The sequence below is a fragment of the Galleria mellonella genome, unplaced genomic scaffold (assembly GCF_026898425.1).
Source record: "Galleria mellonella isolate WM207_F2 unplaced genomic scaffold, CSIRO_AGI_GalMel_v1 utg352, whole genome shotgun sequence".
Lineage (NCBI taxonomy): Eukaryota > Metazoa > Arthropoda > Insecta > Lepidoptera > Pyralidae > Galleria > Galleria mellonella.
In genome coordinates this window covers 7,854,282-7,875,306 of record NW_026442084.1, presented here as the reverse complement: position 1 = coordinate 7,875,306, position 21,025 = coordinate 7,854,282, and the positions used below count along the sequence as shown (strand labels likewise).

At 36.1% G+C, this 21,025-nt stretch overlaps 1 protein-coding gene across 2 annotated transcripts; it reads left to right on the top strand.

Moving 5' to 3' along the window:
• The first annotated feature begins 309 nt into the window (after window positions 1-309).
• LOC113519404 (facilitated trehalose transporter Tret1-like) lies at window positions 310-20,533 on the top strand. 2 transcript variants are annotated; one of them, XM_031909652.2, is made up of 4 exons: window positions 310-614; window positions 13,538-13,596; window positions 15,918-16,053; window positions 19,001-20,533. In XM_031909652.2, the coding sequence occupies exons 2-4, from the start codon at window positions 13,576-13,578 to the stop codon at window positions 20,332-20,334; spliced, it is 1,491 nt and encodes a 496-aa protein (XP_031765512.2). In that variant the 5' UTR covers window positions 310-614; window positions 13,538-13,575; the 3' UTR covers window positions 20,335-20,533. The 2 variants fall into 2 exon arrangements, with proteins under 2 accessions (XP_031765512.2, XP_026760295.2); XM_026904494.3 differs by lacking the exon at window positions 310-614 and adding an exon at window positions 9,968-10,148.
• Window positions 20,534-21,025: the final 492 nt, after the last annotated feature.

Genomic DNA, 21,025 nt, shown 5'->3' with positions numbered 1-21,025 from the left:
TATCAAAATCTTTTTTTTCGGGTGCTTTAGTTATAAAATAAAAAGGATTTATTATTAAAGAATGTATGTATAAATATGAAATGTAGCATTGATTCCTACATTAGGCTAAGCGTTTCCTGTAAAAACAGGATACAAAAAAAAAAAGAATATAAAAAAAAACTGTGTTCCAAATTTCAATTTTCTAAATTTTCTAAGGTTTAAAAGGTGTTAAAAGTCAGCCATGATTTTATGAATACAGACTTAAACACTAGATGACATAATTATACCTGTTTTTTTTATTGAGTAAACGAAGTCATTATCATCGTGGCGTGTGTAGACTCCCTTGCGAGTGTCGCAACAGCCGTACTCTTAGCTCGAAGCGGCCCATTCGTGGAGAAATCGATGTAGTCGTCAGTCGCCACTTTCCCCTCACTAAAATCACGTTCGTAATATATTTATAATAATAAAGATATTGTACAAAAATACTTCCGCGAACGCGTCGGGTTTTATTAATTGAACATTTATTGTTTTATTGCCATCTATAAAAACCGTTAGTCGTTATTTTTTTTTTTTTATTTTGTTTTATAATTAAAAAATATTAGTGTTTGTGAACAATGTAAGAACTGGCCGTTAAGGTAAAGTATATTAGTGATATTTTTAAATTATCTTTCATTCATAAGATTTTTATCAAATAAAAAGTTTCTTGTTTTTTTTTTTTTTATTAGTTTCTTCGCTTTTAAAGTACTTCGTTCAGTTGTAAATAGTGATGTGCCATAGGAATAGTAGTCGATAATGCTGATTCAGTACTCATAGCTCGGAATACGTACGATGTGAGAAAAAGTACACCCCTATTATTTTAATGTCTACTAGCGGCCCGTCCCGGCGTCGCACGGGTGGACATTTTTACATTTTAAAAAGTGGCCATTAAGGGCTGCACACGCGACGGAGGCTTAAAATTAAAGTAACTTCTCCCGTTTTCCCAACATTTCCCTTCACTGCTCTGCTCCTATTGATCGTAGCGTGATGAAAAGTATACTATAACCTGCACAGGAGTATGAAGAATAGTTTCGTTAAAATCCGTCGAGTAGTTTTTGTTTCTATAACGAACATACAGACAGACAGACAAAAATTTTACTGATTGCATTTTTGCCATCAGTATCGATCATTAATCACCCCCTGATAGTTATTTTGGAAATATATTTCATGTACAGAATTGACCTCTCTACAGATTTATTATAAGTATAGATTACTAATTATTATAAATGTGAAAGTGAGTTTGTTTGTATATATTTATTTGTATATCGCCTTAACAGCTTAACCGATCACTATGAAATTTAGTATATATATAGTACGAGTATATGTGACAGGAAAGGATCGTCAGATCAATCTTTAACTGTTCATTGCTGAACATAAGCGTCCCCCATGGAGGGTTTTGCCAGTAGTTGCCACGTTTGGCAAACGGATTAGCAACCGCAGTTGGGTTTTGGAGGTGTTTTAAGAGGGACGCTGCTGTCCATCCCTCACTCTCCTTAGTCGCCTATTACGATACCCACGGGAAAGGAAGGGGTGGACTATTCTATGCAGGGACCACACGGCAAATGTTTATCGTGGATTCAATTATGCATATTCCTCGCTATCGGTATATACTAGTGAGGCACCAGTGATAGATGATAGGTGAAGATATAAACAAATCATTTGGCTCATCGTAACGATTTCACTAGGATTTAACCACGATATTTTCTAGATGACCGCGTGGAGGTCGAGCTGATAGGACAATATTGCTTGCAATGGGACAGCTAGTTTTTTTTTTAATGGGTGATAATGGTATAGCAACACCGTATGCGCTATCGGCATACACTGGCGGGGCACCAGTGAGGGATGACAGATGAGGATGAAAGCAGGTCAGTCAGCCCATCCTGACGAAACTAGAATTAGTCACGATAGTTTCCAGGGGGAACCACGTGGAGGTCGACCTGACAGGGTATATTAGTAGTAATGGCGCTGTTCCTGATGAATTCATCATGATAGGCTAACAGGCCTGTTTTCATCCTCATAGATCACTCTTCACTGGTGCCCCGCCAGTGTATACCGATAACGCGGGTGGAGTTACCATACCATTATCACCTGTTAAAAAAAAACCTTTTAAGATAACGGAACGCCTATCAAATATAAAAAGAAATTTTATGGAAATCCCCATATCAAAAGACTACGAATCAAAAACACAGTAATTTAAATAAAAGCAAAAGCTTTTGTTAGAAATATTTTAAAAGTATAACATTGTATAGTTTCATAGAATTTTTAATGTGAAGATACGGAACTCCTAGGTTCTGCGGAACCCACATTATGAATCGCTGGTCTAGAAGACCTGTCCTCGTCGAAATCCACGCGTAATATTTATTTATTTTATTTTTATTGACACACTAGCGGCCCGTCCCGGCTTCGCACGGGTGGACATTTTTACAACATTTAAAAAGTGGTTATTGTAACATAACGATAATAGTTGGACATATAATATCGAGAAGCTTTTTGTAGTTATCGATATTTCCTTCAATATTGTAGAACATACTTTTGTTCTATCACCAATAGTTTCCGCAGCGCACGCGACCAAAGATATTTTATAGCATTTTTTTTTTTCCTTCAGTTACGTTACTAAAGTTTTAGTAAGGATCCCTAATTGTTTCTAGCGATAAATATAAACTATGTTACTCAGGGTGAATGTAGCTTTCTAATGGTGAAAGAATTTTTGAAATCAGCAAAGTAGTTTTTTAATTTATTCATTACGAACATACATACACACAAAAATACAAATTTTTCCTCTTTATAATATTAGTGTAGATGTAGATAAAACAGATCAACATTTCGTTCGTCAAAAAAAAAAAAGGAACTATTTTAAATTTTTAATATTTCCAAACATTTGTAATTCAAATTTCTGTTTGGTTTGGTTATATAAAACATTTCATTATGTACGACCATAAAAAAAAATAACTTAAATAGTAGTTACATTCATGTAAATAAACACATAAAATAAAGAAAATACATAAAATGCATAAAATATATAAAAGATAAAACTATATATAAAAAAATATATATATTTTAATCATATTTAACAAAATAGAAAACAAGTTTTCGTAAAGAGTAAATATTCTATACGGAATATGTCGATGGGTTTGTGGTCGAGCAGTAAGTCGTTATAATGACGATACGTCATGGCGTGAATTTACAGGGTACAGAGGAATAACACCTGAGTCCTCAGGAATGGCAACGCATGGGGGTATCATGGCTAAAACAGTATACCCTGTTATGTCCATGGTACTACTCATGTCTATAGGCGACGGTTACCACTTTCCACAGACGGTTATCAATTTCCATCCAGTGGACAGTCAGCTTGTTTTACCATTCTAAGTTGTATAAAAAAAAACATCCTTACCACAGGATTGTAACAAGAAGTGTTATTTCTGTCTGTATTAAAATTCAAATTAATAAAAAAACTTAAATAATTTTATTAATTTTGACACCAATATGCCATACACATCATTCAATAGTTTATTATTTATTAGCTTGTATTATTTTTACATTTTTGCACCGCCGACAGTTTTTTTTTTTTTTTTTTTTTTTTATACTACTTAGAATGGCAAACAAGCTGACGGCCCACCTGATGTAAAGCGGAAACCGTCGCCCATAGACATGAGCAATACCATGGACATAACAGTATACTGTTTCGCCCATGATCCCCCCCATGCGTTGCCATTCCTGAGGACTCAGGTGTTATTCCTCTGTACCCAGTAAATTCACGCCGTATCCCACCCTTCAAACCGAAACACAGCCATGCAAACACAACTGCTTCACGGTAGAAACACGAATGGGACAGAGGTACCCAAGCAAACGACTTTTGTACAAAGTCTCCCTCTGGTAAATCATGTATGCATGCTTGTATCAGGTATGCACCGCCGACAGTTTTTTCTGCGTTATCAACGCATTCGTATCGTCTCTCTCTAATAAAATTACATAAATATCTGTATTAAACGACACGTGATCGGTAGGTACTTATCTATTTAAAATGGTGACGCGTTTGAAATCAATAATGGCGGTGGATGACCGCTTTATTTACCATCATTTGTCAAATTCTTATAAAAAAAAAACCGCTGTTAAATAATCAGGTGTGTGGACGTATCAGCAGTATAAAAATTTTGCAGCGTTTTTGTTTTAATATTCGAATTATTCAAATAATGGTTTCATTAATATTTATAAATGTTACTATTAGTCGTGTTACCGATGAGTTTTCTTACTGGGAATTACCATAAAGACGTTTGCTTCTCACTTTAGTTATTGTTTTAATAAAACTTAATAAATAATTAATTAAATAAATTTATTAATTCACTCTTGCGCCACCTGCCCATTTCTATCTGTTCTCCTTTAACCAAAGGTTGCCTGTAAGAGATTGCACTAGCGATAAGATCGCCTTTTCTACCTTTATGTGTATATTTCAATCTGTATTTATGTTACTGTATATCACTTGAATTATACACTTGAATTATACACTATATTTTTATTTATGGTGCAATAAAGAGTTGAATAAATAAATAAATAAAAATGTATTCTAAATTGCGTATAAATAAAAAACCAAAGAACATAGCTCGATGGATAAGCATGTTGAAGTGGCAATGGGCTGGTCACATAGCTCGAAGAACCGACAACTGATGGGAAAGAAACCACTTGAGTGGCGACCTCGTACGGGCAAACGCAGTGTAGAACGACCCTCTCCCCACTAGATGGAGTGACAACCTTAAATGCATTGCAGGTAGTCAGTGGATGCAGGTGGCTCAGGACCGTTCCTTATGGCGGTCTATGGGAGAGGCCTATGTCCAGCAGTGGACTTATAATGTCTGAAATGATGATGATGAATGAAGTGTGGTCCCAGCATAGAATAGGCCACCCCTTCCTTTTCGGTAGGTCTCGTAGGAGACTAAAAGAGCACGAGAGACGAGTAGCAGCGACCCAATTAAAACACTTCCAAACCTAACTGCGGTCGCCGGGGAGAAAGGGATTGTTAGTAATGAGGATTAATGGCCCTATTGCTAGCTACCCTTGTCAGGTCGACCTCCACGCGGTTCCCCCTGGAAACCATTGTGACTAATACTTGTTGCACATGTCACGATTGAGCTAACAGACCTGTTTTCGTGCTCACCTATCATCCCTCACTGGTGCCCCGCCAGTGTATACCGTTAGCGCAGACGGGGTTACCATTTAGTTGTATAAAAAACTATTTCCTCCTATTATTGTACGCACACTGCCCGCTGGTAATTAATGCTCCTCTCCACTCAAGGTTTGCTGGAAGAGAACTCTTACAGAGTTAAGCTCGCCTGTTGTACATCTTTATTTTATATATATATATATTATATATTTGTAATTTTTTGTGTGTACAATAAAGAATATAATGCCCGCTATAAACTTGACCATAAAACCGGTATGTTTTTTTATATGTCTACGAATACTCGAATTATTTAGATCGAATTAGAACATGTTAGATGAGCTATTCGTCTGTGAGAATACATGGCTAGATCAATACATACAATAAAATACCTGTCGGTCTTTTCAATTGTAAAGACATTTTATTTATTTATTTTTACTATAACACTAGCTGACTCGGCAAACGTTGTTTTACCATATACATCATTTCGAGAACTATACATGAAAATTTATCGTACTACAATTATTATATTCGATTGTCATCTTGCAACCCTACTGCGGCATATAAAAATTGCAATTAAAAAACAGGGGTTGATCGTAAAAGCGTGAAAATTTGAATTTGTATGTATTTTTCAATGCTAAATTATAATAAAATAGAAACAAAAAATTTTGTCAAAAAAAAAATAAAAAATAAATATTTAGAGGTAGGTCACGCTTATTATTGAGGGGTATTAAAAATAGATGTTGGCCGATTCTCAGACCTACCCAATATGCACACAAAATTTAATAAAAATCGGTAAAGCCATTTCGGAGGAGTTTGGTAACAAACACCGCGACACGAGAATTTTATATATAAGACTAGCTGACTCGGCAAACGTTGTTTTACCATATACATTATTTCTAGAACTATACATAAATATTTATTGTACTACATAATAAAATAAAAATAAAAAAAAAATATTGTCAAAAAAATAAAAAAAGATTTAGGGGTGGGTCACCCTTATCATTGAGAGGTATGAAAAATAGATGTTGGCCGATTTTCAGACCTACCCGATATGCACACAAAATTTCATAAAAATCGGTAAAGCCGTTTCGGAGGAGTTTGGTAACAAACACCGTGACACGAGAATTTTATATATTAGATTTAAGTCGATCGGTACACATGTACGACTGTAACTACTAATGAACTGTCACTTTACTCATATTGAGTTTGCTGGAAGAAATCTCTATTGGAGATAAGCTCGCCTTTGTGCACTATTATGTTTGTTTTTACATTTTAATAACCTTTTGTGTAGAATAAAGAATAAAAGAAGAGAATAAAATCGTATCTGGTCGCTGTCTGTACATGGAAGATATATAAGAAAAAAACTATTATAGGGGGGCTTTATGAACGCAATGGAACACAAAACAATTCTTTTTAAAATTTTTTTCTGTACGTCTCTGCGTTTGTGCACGATACTCTCAGAAACGGCTTAACCGATTCGTATGCGGTTTTCACTAATGCGTTATAGTTTGCTCCATTTAACATTTAGTGTTTGTTTTATTTCAATTGGTTCATAAATAAAAAAGTTATATCAATTTAAAGATATAAAATGCTATAAAAACATATAATTATAGGATACCTTATACACTGATTCACGCGAGTGAAGCCGCGGGATATTGCTAGTAAATGGTAAGTATACAAAAATTGAAAAAATATTATTGCAATTGTTATTATTATTTCAGCCGTAACTGTCCACTGCTGGGCATGAGCTTTTCCCATTAGAGAGTTTTGCTAGTAGTTGCCACGCTTGGCAACCGCAGTTAGGCTTTTAGAGATATTTTAAATATGTGCCACTCAGGTCAATTGCAAACAGAACTAAAAAAAAATAACCAAATAGGTACAGTCGTTCTGCGCATACATACATTCGATAATTTATTTTTATTTATATGGATGTCTCTCTACCCAGTACGAAGTGAGTTCAAGCATTTTGCAATATTGTACAAGACACATATTTTCTTCCGTTCACAACCACACTATATAACTTATTCCCAGCAGCACTTTTTTTTTTAATTAATTAACTAATTTCATAGCTAAAAATGTGGTACAATCAGTTCATATGATGTTGCAACATTCATTACAAAATATTTTTTTAATATGTAATAATATAATAAAATAACATATTAAATTTTCAAACGCTAACTGTACAGATATAATAATATATTTTTTCCGAACAGATTGAAACTTTTAACAGCATTCCTTCCTAAAAGAGCGGTAATACACATGCAATCCCTTTGATATCGTGGGTGCTTGCTTATGTGTAGCTGTAATCATTTAGCATCCGGTTCAGTTTGCCCCCTGCGTTATAAAAAAATCTAAAAAAAAAATATAATTATATTATCATATCCATAGATATCCATAGAGATCTTAAGCATATTTTAAGTCATAAAATATAAATTACAAACTAAAAATGATCTCACATATGTCATTCCTAAGATTTGACGTTATAAAACTTTGTTTAGATAATAAAATTCTATTAACAGTTTAATAAATTAATGAATTAATCTGCAAAGAGACATGTTAACTGGATAAATTTATTGATTTATTACAACAATACCAACGTATGCTCTGGGCCGTGGGTGTCACAGTGTATTCTGTGACATCCTTGCCTATCATCCGTCACTGGTGCCCCGTTAGTGTATAGCTATAGCATTACTGAATCCCTTTCAAAATTGTATTCGTAGAACTGTCCATTTAGCCAATCTTTATTTGTCTTCTATACAACTTAGAATGGCAAACAAGCTGACGGCCCACCTGATGGAAAGTGGTAACCGTCGCCTATAGACATGAGCAGTGCCATGGACATAACAGAGTATACTGTTTCGCCCATGATATCCCCCATACGTCACCATTCCTGAGGACTCAGGTGTTATTTCTCGGTCCCCTAAATTCACTGCCATATCCCACCCTTCAAACCGAAACACAGCCATGCAAACACAACTACTTCACGGTAGAAACACGAATGAGACAAAGGTGGCCAAGCAAACGACTTTTGTATTAAGTCTCCCTCTGGTATAATAGTATATTTAGGGTATATTTTTTTTAATAGATAGACATTTTCACCTATCATCTGTCACTGGTGCCCCGTTAGTGTATAGCTATAGCGCAAGCGGGGTTACCATTTCATTAACATACATTAAGAGACCTATGTATAAATAAATCTCATTCAAAATTGTATCGGTAGAACTGTCCATTTAGCCAATCTTTATTACTTTTTATTCTTATATACCTACTTATTTACTTACTAAAATCAATAAGTACTTATTTACTTACTAAAATCAATAAGTAAGCTTTTAGTTTCCCATTATTATAATCTTTATTGGTCTTACTGTGGCGTGAATTTACTGGGTACGAAGGAATAATACCTGAGTCCTCAGGAATGGCAACGCATGGGGGGTATCATGGGCGAAACAGTATACTCTGTTATGTCCATGGTACTGATCATGTCTATAGGCGACGGTTACCACTTTCCATCAGGTGGGCCGTCAGCTTGTTTGCCATTCTAAGTTATAAAAAAAAATACCACAAAACTTTATATAATTTACTAGCGGCCCGTCCCGACTTCGCACGGGTGGACGTTTTTATAACATTTTAAAAAGTGATTATTGTGACGTAACGATAATAGTTGGACATATAGTATCGCAAAATTTTTTTGTAGTTATCGATATTTTCTTCAATATTGTGGAACATACTTTTGTTCTACCACCAATAGTTTCCGCAGCGCACGCGACCAAAGATATTTTATAGCATTTTTTTACACCTTGAGTTACGTCACTAAAGTTTTAGTAAGGACCCCTAATCTTTTCTAGCAATAAATATAGCCTATGTTACTCAGAGTGAATGTAGCTTTCTAATGGTGAAAGAATTTTAGGTATGATCTATCTATCTATCTATCCATTTAAGAGCTGCGCTCTTGTCGGTGAAGCTCTTGCCACTCACTACGATTTTCAGCGAGTCTCTTCACCTCTTGATACGACACGACACCAACTCCTTCCTTGATCTGCCTGATGTAACTATGTCTCGGTCTCCCTCTCCCCCTTCTTCCTTCTATCTTATCTTCTATTATAATGTTCATAAGTTCGTCGTGTCGTATCAAGTGTCCCAACATTTTTCCCCTTCTGTCCTCAATAGTTCTAATAGTTTGTCGTTTTTCCTTAACCCTAAGCAGGACCTCCTCATTGCTAATTCGTATTAGCAATGATTTAGGTATGATAGTACTGTTTAATTAAAATAATTAATTATACAGTACTTTATTAAAGATTGTTTATCTGTCAACATGTTATCGATTAAGTCCCTTATATTACTCCCAACTCGCAATACTCATATACAATTTTTAATTCGATTGCAAGTAAAGCAAACAGACACTAATGGAAATTAATAGCTTCCTAGATGTAGAACTAAATAAGAAAATAATAATAATAACCATTGATAAATAGCGTGAAGATATAACAGGAAACAGATTATTTTTTTTTTAATTTATTTCAGTCCCTAAATAAACAAGTTTTATTATGAACAAAACTAATATAACATCCATATTGTATGTCTCTCATTCATCATTTCCTTATAATATATATATATATATATATATATATATATATATATATATATATATATATATATATAATATAATGACAATAATCATAATCATTTCCCCTAACTTATTACGTGCAAATATGTCGAGCCGTGTCCAACATAACAAGAGCTATGATCATTGAAGAAATTCGTAAACCCCACAGGTCTTTATACATTGGAAAATCGATTTATTTCAATGCCAAGGATTTATTGTAAGTCGAGTAATGTAAAAAAAAAAAATACGTAGCTTAAAACTGTGGAGTTGATTGGTAAATGGTTTAGTCTGTGGTCTGAAGTTGTATGTGTAACGCTTCCCGCGTTACAAATTGTGATTTAAAAAGTTTTTACACGACCAAGGAGGTTTGGATAAGTGAGTATTCTTTGCCGAGTTTATAAAAGTAGGTTAAACTTTTTTTTTTAATGTGTTAAGTAGGGTTTTGGTGAAAATAAAAAAGATAAAAAAAAGGTAAAAGTAGAATGGTGTGCCCACTTACGCTAGTGGTATATAATAACGGGGCATCAGTGAAGGATTAAACGCTGAGGATGATGTCAAGTCAGATAGCCCATCATGACGAATTCACCAGGAATTACCTATTATTAGTAATTTAATAAAGAACAGTTATACCAAAAATGGTGTAGCATAATTAAAAGTAGTCGATTTAAAATAAAATTGCCATGTGGTCCCGGCATAGAATACGCCACCATGTCCTTTCCGGTGAGTGTCGTAAGAGTCGACTAAGAAAGGGCGACTGATGGGCAGCAGCGTCCTTCTTAAAATATCATACCTCTTAAAATACCAGAGGGAGACTTTGTACAAAAGTCGATTGCTTGGGTACCTCTGTCACATTCGTGTTTCAACCGTGAAGCAGCTGTGTTTGCATGGCTGTGTTTCGGTTTGAAGAGTGGGATATGGCAGTGAATTTACTGGGTACAGAGGAATAACACCTGAGTCCTCAGGAATGGCAACGTATGGGGGGTATCATGGGCGAAACAGTATACTCTGTTATGTCCCTGGTACTGCTCATATCTATATGCGACGGTTACCACTTTTCATCAGGTGGGCCGTCAGCTTGTTTGCCATTCTAAGTTACGTAAAAATAAAAAAGTACTAATTTACTAACTATTTAATTACTTTTTATTTCATTAATATAACAGTATAATATAATAGAATAATTTATTTTAAAATTCTTATTTATTTATTTATTTTGTTATAAATATTTAATTTAAGAAATGAAGTTTAATTTAAGAAAATAACCCACCTGATGGAAAGTTGTAACCGTAGCCTGTAGACATGAACAGTACCATGCATATTGCATTTTCAAAAAATCTATGTTTAATAAGCGGTGCTTACTCAAAAACAAAAAAAAACCCCAGTAAATAATCATTGAAATAAAAAGAAATTGAGCACTTCTGAACTAGCAAAATAGTATTTTTTTGATAAGTGAAAATGGTATGGTAACCCCGCCTGCGCTAACGGGATACGCTGGCGGAGCACCAGTGAAGGGTGATAGATGAGAATGAAAACAGGCCAGTTAGCCCATCATGACGAATCTATTTACTGACTGGAATTAAAAATTGCCGATATACTTCTCCATCCCATATAATACGTGTATAGCAAATTTCATAGTAATTGATTAATCTGTTAATAATAATAATAATCCTTTATTACAGATAACTAGGATCCATTTTTGTTAGTAACAATCGACTTAAACTATGCTAGTAGAAAAAAAAAAAATACAAAACAAATCATTTTATGGCACCTATAATAATTTTAACCCACAATCGGGCTATCGTATTTATTACACAATTAAGGCGTTAACAGATAACAAACAAACAAATTTACTTTCATAGGGAGAGAAGGAATTATTAGTAATGAGGATTTGCTTGCTCGCATTGCTTGCATTGTTAGCAATTTACCCTGTCAGGTCCACCTCCTCATGATTCCCCCTGGAAACCATCGTGATTGATTTATTGTTAGATTCGTCATGGTGGGCTAACTGACCTGCTTCATCCTCACCTATCATCCCTCACTGGTACCCCGCCGGTGTATACCGATAGCGCAGGCGGAGTTACCATGCCATTATCATCCATTAAAAACTCACTTCCCTATTTATCATCATTATCATCATATCAGCCAGTAGTTGCTACACTTGGCAGGCGGGTTGGCAACCGCAGTTAGGCTTTTTAGTGATGTTTTAAGAAGGACGCTGCTGCCCATCCCTCGGCCTCCCTTAGTCGCCTCTTACGAGATCCACGGGAAAGGAAGAGCTGGCCCACTCTATGCCGAAACCGACACAGCATTTATTATATTAGGAAGAATATAACGGTGTGTTTGTTTGTTACCTTATAACCCATTAACGGCTTAACCAATCGCTATGAAATTTCGTATACATGTATGGGATGAAGTAGGATATAGACTACTTTTTATTCCGTTCAGTAAACATGTCCCGGTCACGCGAAGTCACGGGTAAAAGCTAGCTCGCAATATTGGCAAGGGTTCATAAGTGATTGGCGAACCTTGGTGAATGAGGAAAAAAACGCGCCAATTGTGGGAGCGGTCTAATTGTGAAACTATTGTGCTCTGATTATGCCCTTCGAGAGACATTTTTTTTAAATGAATATAAAACTAATTTTTTTTATCGTGCATTTCTGTTATACGCAGTAATGATTCAAGGACATTTTATGTTTACGAGAGTTACTAAAGGGTGATTATGTAACTAGTAGATAGGTTTTTTTTTAATAGGTGATAATGGAATGATAACCCCGCCCGCAGTATCAATATATGCTGACGGGGCACCAGTGAGGGATGATAGGTGACGATGAAAGCTTAGTTAGTTAGAAAGTTAGCCCATCGTGACGAATTCCACTAGAATTAACTACGATGGTTTCCAGAGGGAAACGTGTGGAGGTCGACCTGATAGGGTGTATTACTACTAATAATTATTTCGCCTCTAGTACGCAAGTTAGACTTACTACGCAAAAAATAAATTAATTGTTAAATTGTAATCCTATCAGGGTACTCACAACTCATATCGTTTGGGGGGAAAGGGATTGTTAGTGATGGAGACTGATATGGCGTGAATTTACTGGGTACAGAGGAATAACACCTGAGTCCTCAGGAATAGCAACGCATGGGATGTATCATGGGCGAAACAGTAAACTCTGTTATGTCCATGGTACTGCTCATGTCTATAGGCGACGGTTACCGCTTTCCATCAGGTGGGCCGTCAGCTTGTTTGTCATTTTAAGATAAGTAAATATATATAAAAAAAAACGCAATCTTAAATTACCCTTTAAAGTTTTATAAAATTAAATTATAAAAGCCACGCGATGTTGAGATATCTACTACATCAAACGGACAGACATGACGAAATTGCAAACACGTTACTATGAACAATTATTATTGTTCTGTAATCTAATAATGTAAACAATAGCATATCTTAGTAACCTCTTGAGATTTTTTTTTAATGGATGATAATGGAATGGTAACCCCACCCGCGCTATCGGTATACACCGGCGGGGCACCAGTGAAGGATGATAGGTGAGGATGAAGTAGGTCAGTTAGCCCATCGTGACGGATTCAACAAGAATTGTTCACGATGGTGTCCAGGGGGAACCACGTGGAGGTCGACCTAATAAGGCATATTGCTAGCAATGGGGCTGTCAAACTCCATTGCTAACAATCTCTTTCCCCCTCTTGCAGATATTTCCATAGACAATGTAAGAAGATGGTATTAATTATAATAAATGTTGTTGCAGGTATCCATTGGGCTGCAGATGCAGGGCGAGGCGAGGCAATGAAGCCATTTATAAAGCAGGTGACATTTTATATTTTTTCATTGTACAAATTAATCATCATCATCATCATCATATCAGCCTTTAACTGTCCACTGCTGGACATAATCCTTCCCCTAGGGGGATTTTGCAGTAATTACCGGACTTTTTTTGATGGGTGAAAATGGTATGGTAACCCCGCCTGCGCTAACGGGATACGCTGGCGGAGCTCCAGTGAAGGGTGATAGATGAGAATGAAAACAGGCCAATTAGCCCATCATGACGAATTTATCAGGAATTAACCATGATAGTTTCCAGGGAGAACCGCGAATAGGATACGATACGATACGATGGCATATTTCAACACATTGCTAAAGCCGCTAAATTTACAATCTCGAAATTTTGCAGATAGGTTAAAATAGGAATAACCTTTATTCAAGTTGACTTGTTTATAAGCTTTTTTAAATCGAAAATTTTTATATTGTGCACGTAAATAAAAAAGGAGTTTTGTAAATTCAACCCTTAAGGGATGGGGGAAAGGGATTGTTAGCAATGGAGTTTGACAGCCCCATTGCTAGCAATATGCCTTATTAGGTCGATCTCCACGTGGTTCCCCCTGGCAACCATCGAGAACAATTCTTGTTGAATTCGTCACGATGGGCTAACTGGCCTGCTTCATCCTCACCTATCATCCTTCACTGGTGCCCCGCCAGTGTATACCAATAGCACGGGTGGGGTTACCATTCTATTATCATCCATTAAAAAAACCCTTAAGGGAGTAAAACGGGGGTTGAAAATTTATTCAAAATTTCGTCTATTTTTTTTTTGATGGGTGAAAATGGTATGGTAACCCCGCCTGCGCTAACGGGATACGCTGGCGGAGCACCAGTGATGAGTGATAGATGAGAATGAAAACAGGCCAGTTAGCCCATCATTATGAATTCATCAGGAATTAACCATGATAGTTTCCAGGGGGAACCGCGAAGAGGTTGACCTGGTTGGGTATATTGCTAGCAATGGGATTCTCAGTCTCCATTACTAACAATCCTTTCAATAGGGGGGCTATTTCGTCCATTTAGAAGGTAGATACGTGAAATTTTAAATCCAAATTCCTAATTCAAAACCAATCCCACAGAAAATGAATAAATGAATGCGAACAAAGCGGCAAAAAATTAATGTATATATATTTATATACTCACACTAATGTGATAGTATGTGCATAGCACATACTGTCTTTAAAACACATTTAAAGATTAAGAAAAATAATAAATAATAGCTTCAGTACTTAACCCGTCTCTTGACATTTGTGGTATCTTTGAAATTTGTGAAACAAGTTTGTAACTACAGCTGCTTGAGAAGGGACAATAAAACCAAAACATGAAAATAAAAGATTTTAAGCATTCAATTGTACCTATAATTAGTTTTTGACGTAAAACTTTATCTACAGATACCATTCTTGTTCGCAAAGTGCTTTATCTATAAGTACAAAATAAAGTCGCTGTTGTGGTCTTTTTGTTTTTTTTTTTAAACTGAAATTGCTGTTGTACGACCAACAGCCTTTACAGTTTTACCAAGCGCGTGCAGGGGCGAATACAAGCAATCCAAGCTCGCAAGAAGTGAGCGATAAAGTGTCGTCTCTTACCGATGGATTGTCTTTCTGTTTCACACAATGGATTTTTATATGGTGTCATTGTTATTCAATGTTTTTTTTTGTTCTGTTTATCCCAAAGGGAAAGGCAAAGGGCTGTGCCCATACAGCTCATGTCTATTGTAATGATTCTTTCAAAGTTTACAATTTTCTTCGATTTAGATATCTTGAATTGTTGATATGATATAATGATAAAGAGCAAAAAAGGTCCTTGGGTCTTTTTTAACGTCTGGTCGCCCTCCTCCGTCCCTCTTATCGTCCCTATCAGGGGCCTGTCCTCTCGTACCACTTTTTTTACAATAAAAACTGCCAAAATATCAATTGTCACTTGAATCATACTACAACGCACAAAGCATAGCAACCATTACTCGGCAATTTATTAAATCACCTGCTAAAATTGGCAGGTATATCCAATTATTTGTAAGTTCGTGTCGATAAAAAAATCTGAAAAAAAATTGCTTTGATAGAAACTAATTCTCTTTGATATGAACATAGAGATACGAACGTTTAGTTTTGTTTTTTTTAAATGGATGCGTAAAGCGTTATTAATTTGTATGGCGGACAGGCAGTTTTTTGAGTTGTATCTATCATAACAGATTAGCTATACTCACTTAGCAACTAAATTTTTTTATTTTTTTGTTTGTAAAACATTCGTGGTTTGGCATACGTTGTGCTCTATCTATGGGTCGGATCTAAGAGTTCCTGTAAATATTCCAGGCGTTCGTTGTAAGCGGAGCGGCGCTAAACATAGCTGGACATGGGTGCGCACACGGATTCCCGGCTGTTCTCTTCGCGCAGCTGAAGGTCGACGGTGGACCTGTGGTTTTAACTGATCATGACACTTCCTGGATAGGTACGTACCTGCTTCTAATTATTGACTCCCTAACTAAATGGTCAAAATTAAATTTATATAACTTCAGAACGTTTTATCTATTCAATTTATAACATACCATGTACTAACAGACTAGCAATGCAATCACAAAAACGAGACAAGAAAGTGATTTTTTATGCAACTTAGAATGGCAAACAAGCTGACGGCCCACCTGATGGAAAGTGGTAACCGTCGCCTATAGACATGAGCAGTACCATGGACATAACAGAGTATACTGCTTCGCCCATGATACCCCCATGCGTTGCCATTCCTGAGGACTCAGGTGTTATTCCTCTGTACCCTGTAAATTCACTGCCATATCCCACCATACCCCAGAAAGTGATTACACTAGGGTGTTTTCTAAAAGTGTGCACGTGACAGATCAGAATTTGTATGGAATTTAATTTACAAAATTCACGTATTTGTTAATTTAATTTTAATTTCGATTTGGGGACGTTCGGAGCTCCAATTAGATTGAATTAGATATTTTCTACCCAATTCTTGTATAAAATATTTCCGATTGTTCTAGAATATTGCGTTTAAAGGTATAAATATTTACAGCGTAATTACATAAAAAATTATCAATTTTCGTTTAAATTATCATTTAATTATAACTACATTCACTTAAAACTAATTCTGGCAATAAATATTTTCTATTCCATTTACAATAACCTTTTAAAAAATATTATGAAAAAGCACTTAGTGACCCGGCATAATGCAGCCATCCGTTTAGAGTTAAAATATTCCATTTTCGAATGATCGCATACATGGACTATATTATTCCTACGTACACTCAGGATGGTGCGGTTAATATGCTTTTTGATCATATCTGAGGTTCATTAAAAAAAAAAAATCCGCTTGTATGCCGTTTCAAGATTTTATAGAAAAAAAAAAGAATTCGTACTAGTGTCTACTACATACCACACCAGTCTAGTTTACAGTTATATTCAAGAAAAAAATGTAAATTTAAACAGTAAGATGGACATTACCTGATTTATGTTAACTTAAAGAGTCATTAACATAAATATTAGCATAGATAACATAAAATCGATACTAGCGACATTAGTAAAGCGGGTTTTTTTTTTAATTGCGATCTGTTAAAACACGGCCAAGTCCAGTGGGTAACTGGGTATTGATAAGTGATTTCCAAGGTTTACTAAAATATTTATTTACCTGCGAAGTTAGCTGCAACTTTGTCCGCGTGACCGTAATATGTCGATACAATATATAGCCTATGTCTTTCTCACTCCGTCCATACAGTACGTATGCCAAATTTCAGAACGAACGATTGAGCCGTTTTTTTTTTGTTAGGTAAAAATGCTATGGTAACTCCGCCTGCGCCAACGGGATACGCTGGCGGAGTACCAGTGAAGGATGATAGATGAGAATGAAAACAGGCCAGTTAGCCCATCATGATGAATTCATCAGGAATTAACCATGAGTTTCCAGGGAGAACCGCGAGGAGGTCGACCTGGTTGGGTATATCGCTAGCAATGGGATTCTCAGTCTCCATTACTAACAATCCCTTTCCCCCGATTGAGCCATTAGGACACTATGAAACAAACTGAATTTAATATATACCAAATCAACTAGAAATAGCTTACTTAATTACTTAATTTGGCGTGAATTTACTGGGTACAGAGGAATAACACCCGAGTCCTCAGGAATGGCAACGCATGGGGGGTATAATGGGCGAAACAGTATACTCTGTTATGTCCATGGTACTGCTCATGTCTATAGGCGACGGTTACCACTTTCCATCAGGTGGGCCGTCAGCTTGCTTGCCATTCTAAGTTGTATATAAAAAAAAAAAGAAAAAACTTACTTATCGAATAGCTAAAACCTTACCGATAAGTATTTTCAGGGTCAGCGCGTTCCATCTAGATCTTATCTTCACTTACCATCAGATGAGGTACCCGTAAGATCAAGCGCAAACCCATCTCGTAGTACCTACCTCCATACAGTTACTTGAAAACTATAATGATTAATTCCTGTTTAAGTCGTCACGATTGGCTATCTGATCTTACTTTATCCTTGTCTATCTAATTTCGTTCCCGCAGATAGGGTTCATGTTTCAACATTCAATCATCCATAAAAAATATTTGTAAAAAAAATTGTTGTATTATGGATTATAGTTAAATTGTTTATAATTACTCCTCTCCATCCAAAGGTTGTCTGGAAGAGATCGCTCTTAGCGATAAGGTCGCCCATTGTTTTCTCATTGTGATTATTTCTTGTAATTGTTTACATTTATAATAAGTTTATTATTGTAATCTTTTGGAGGAAACAATAAAGAGCATATATCTATCTATCTATCTATAGCTGCTTTCAATTTATTTATTAGCTAGCTTATTACCCGTGGCTCTACCTGCGTGCATTATAGAATGTTCTATATGTATGAAGTCTTCTAACTTAAATAAGAAATATCCAAATATCTTCACAAACTTTATTCACTCTTTATTTCAATACTTAAAAAATAATACAAAGACAAAAAATAATGCAAGTACATACGAACACTTGTAAAAAATAATCAAGTAATTATCAATTGCTATATATATTATTATTGTACTGTTTTTTTTTATACAACTTAGAATGGCAAACAAGCTGACGGCCCACCTGATGGAAAGTGGTAAACGTCGCCTATAGACATGAGCAGTACCATGGACATAACAGAGTATACTGTTTCGCCCATGATACCCCCCATGCGTTGCCATTCCTGAGGACTCAGAAGTTATTCCTCTGTACCCTGTAAATTCACACCATATCCCACCCTTCAAACCGAAACACAGCCATGCAAACACAACTGCTTCACGATAGAAACATGATGGGACAGAGGTACCCAAGCAATCGACTTTTGTACAAAGTCTCCCTCTAGTACTGTTGTTGTATTAGCAATGTACTTACCTGTTTGTTTATCAAACTATTTCAGCGTCGGTGGTTGGCGTGATGGGCATCGTCGGCAACTTCATATCACCCGTACTGATGACGCGCTTCGGACGCCAAAAAGCGCACCTCATCTCCACCGTCCCAGCGTTGCTTGGCTGGATCGTCTTCGTCCTGGGCAACTCCGTACCGGCATTCCTAACAGCCAGACTTCTCCACGGATTGGCCTTGGGTTTGAGGACACCATTGGCCGCGATTCTAGTTGCAGAATACACAGATCCCAAGTACAGAGGTGCGTTCCTCGGCACCTTTGCCATATCGTTAGGACTTGGGATATTCCTATCGCACCTTTGGGGTGCTTATCTGACATGGAAAATGACCGCAATCGTCTGTTCCATGTTCCCATTGATATCCATGGCAATTATAAGCCTTTCCCCTGAATCGGCTAGCTGGTTGGTATCAAAAGGACGATTTGAGGAAGCCAAAAAAGCCTTCAAATGGGTTAGAGGAGATGGGCACGAACAACAAGAGGAATTAGAAGCTATGATTAACACGCAAAAAGAAGAGATGGCAGCAGAAGACAAGAGCAAGAGCGCAGTTAAGATTACCGTTAAGAACATATTTAAATCCACATTAGATGGGATTAAGCAGATATTGAGAATCTTCAAGAAGAAAGAATTTTATAAGCCCGCAATTATAGCTATAAGTATGTTGATAGTATTCGAGTTTGGTGGAGCACACATGGTTGCGGCGTACGGCAATATAATATTGCAAGCTGTTTTGGACAAAGCCGACGCAAAAGATGTTGCTTGGCAGTTCACTGTCATCGACTTACTAAGAACAGTGTGCGCATTCCTTGCTATATTCCTGCTAAAGTATTTCAAAAGGAGGACGATATTGTTCACGAGTGGAACTATGACTGTGCTTTCTTTATCTTCTATATCCGTTTTTGTGTATATGAGGAAAGCTGAATTATTTGAACAGGCATGGATACTAGATGTAGTTCCGATGTCATTAATGATTTTATACACTTTGTCATTCTGTTTAGGACTAGTGCCGCTAAATTGGGTGATTTGCGGAGAAGTCTTTCCTTTAGCTTATAGAAGTTTAGGATCTACTTTATCTACATCCTTTTTGACACCTTCGTTCGTGGTGTCCATGAAGACGGCACCACACTTATACTCTTCAGTGGGCGTGGAAGGTGCATTCCTAGTTTACTCAGCCACATTAACAGTTTTCTTAATGATAATGTATGTACTGTTGCCAGAAACGAAAGATAGGACTTTGCATGCCATTGAAAATAGTTTTAAAGGTAAAAAATATGTGGACCCTGAAGTACAAATGACATTAATGAATAAAGAAGAGGTAGTCGTTAAGTGAGACAAAATCACAGTTCCTTGGTGCATGTAAATAAAGTATAAATAAGAATGCTAGTATCTTATAAGGTTATGTTTAAGAAAAAGACTCATAAGTCGAAGGAAATAAGATAATGATTCGAATAGTAGCTACATCTAATTTACCAATCGAATATTTTTTAGATTTTATAGGTATTATGTTTTCCGCGTACATATGGCCTTCAATGTAAAAATATCTTCAATACTAAGAAACACTTCGGCATATGGCCATAGTTAGGGGGGAGGGGGTGGCATTGAGGGGCAGTGCCCTACCTTAAAATGAAAAACCTCAAGAAAATTAGACAGCAAATCTTTTTCGAAGTCACTTCATTACGGCTTCTGTTCTACCAAAAAGTTCTTTTGCCTTACCTTAAACATGGGTTTAATTACGGTCCTACTTCGGCAATATAAATATTGAAACTAAATAAAAAACATACAGTTAATTACAACAGATTATATTTTTAGTACGCTTGTGATAAATGTGTATAAGGCAAAGACAGTTAATCACAAATTGTCTAATTCTAGTAAGTACCTAATTTAAGCTCGTGGGAGCATAACAATGCATTTCCTTTTATGGTATGATTATTTGTACAATCTATGTAACAAATCTTGATACAGGCTTAATGCTTATAGGATTTAAGTCCTTTAAAAAAGAACAAGTCAATTGGATCACAACA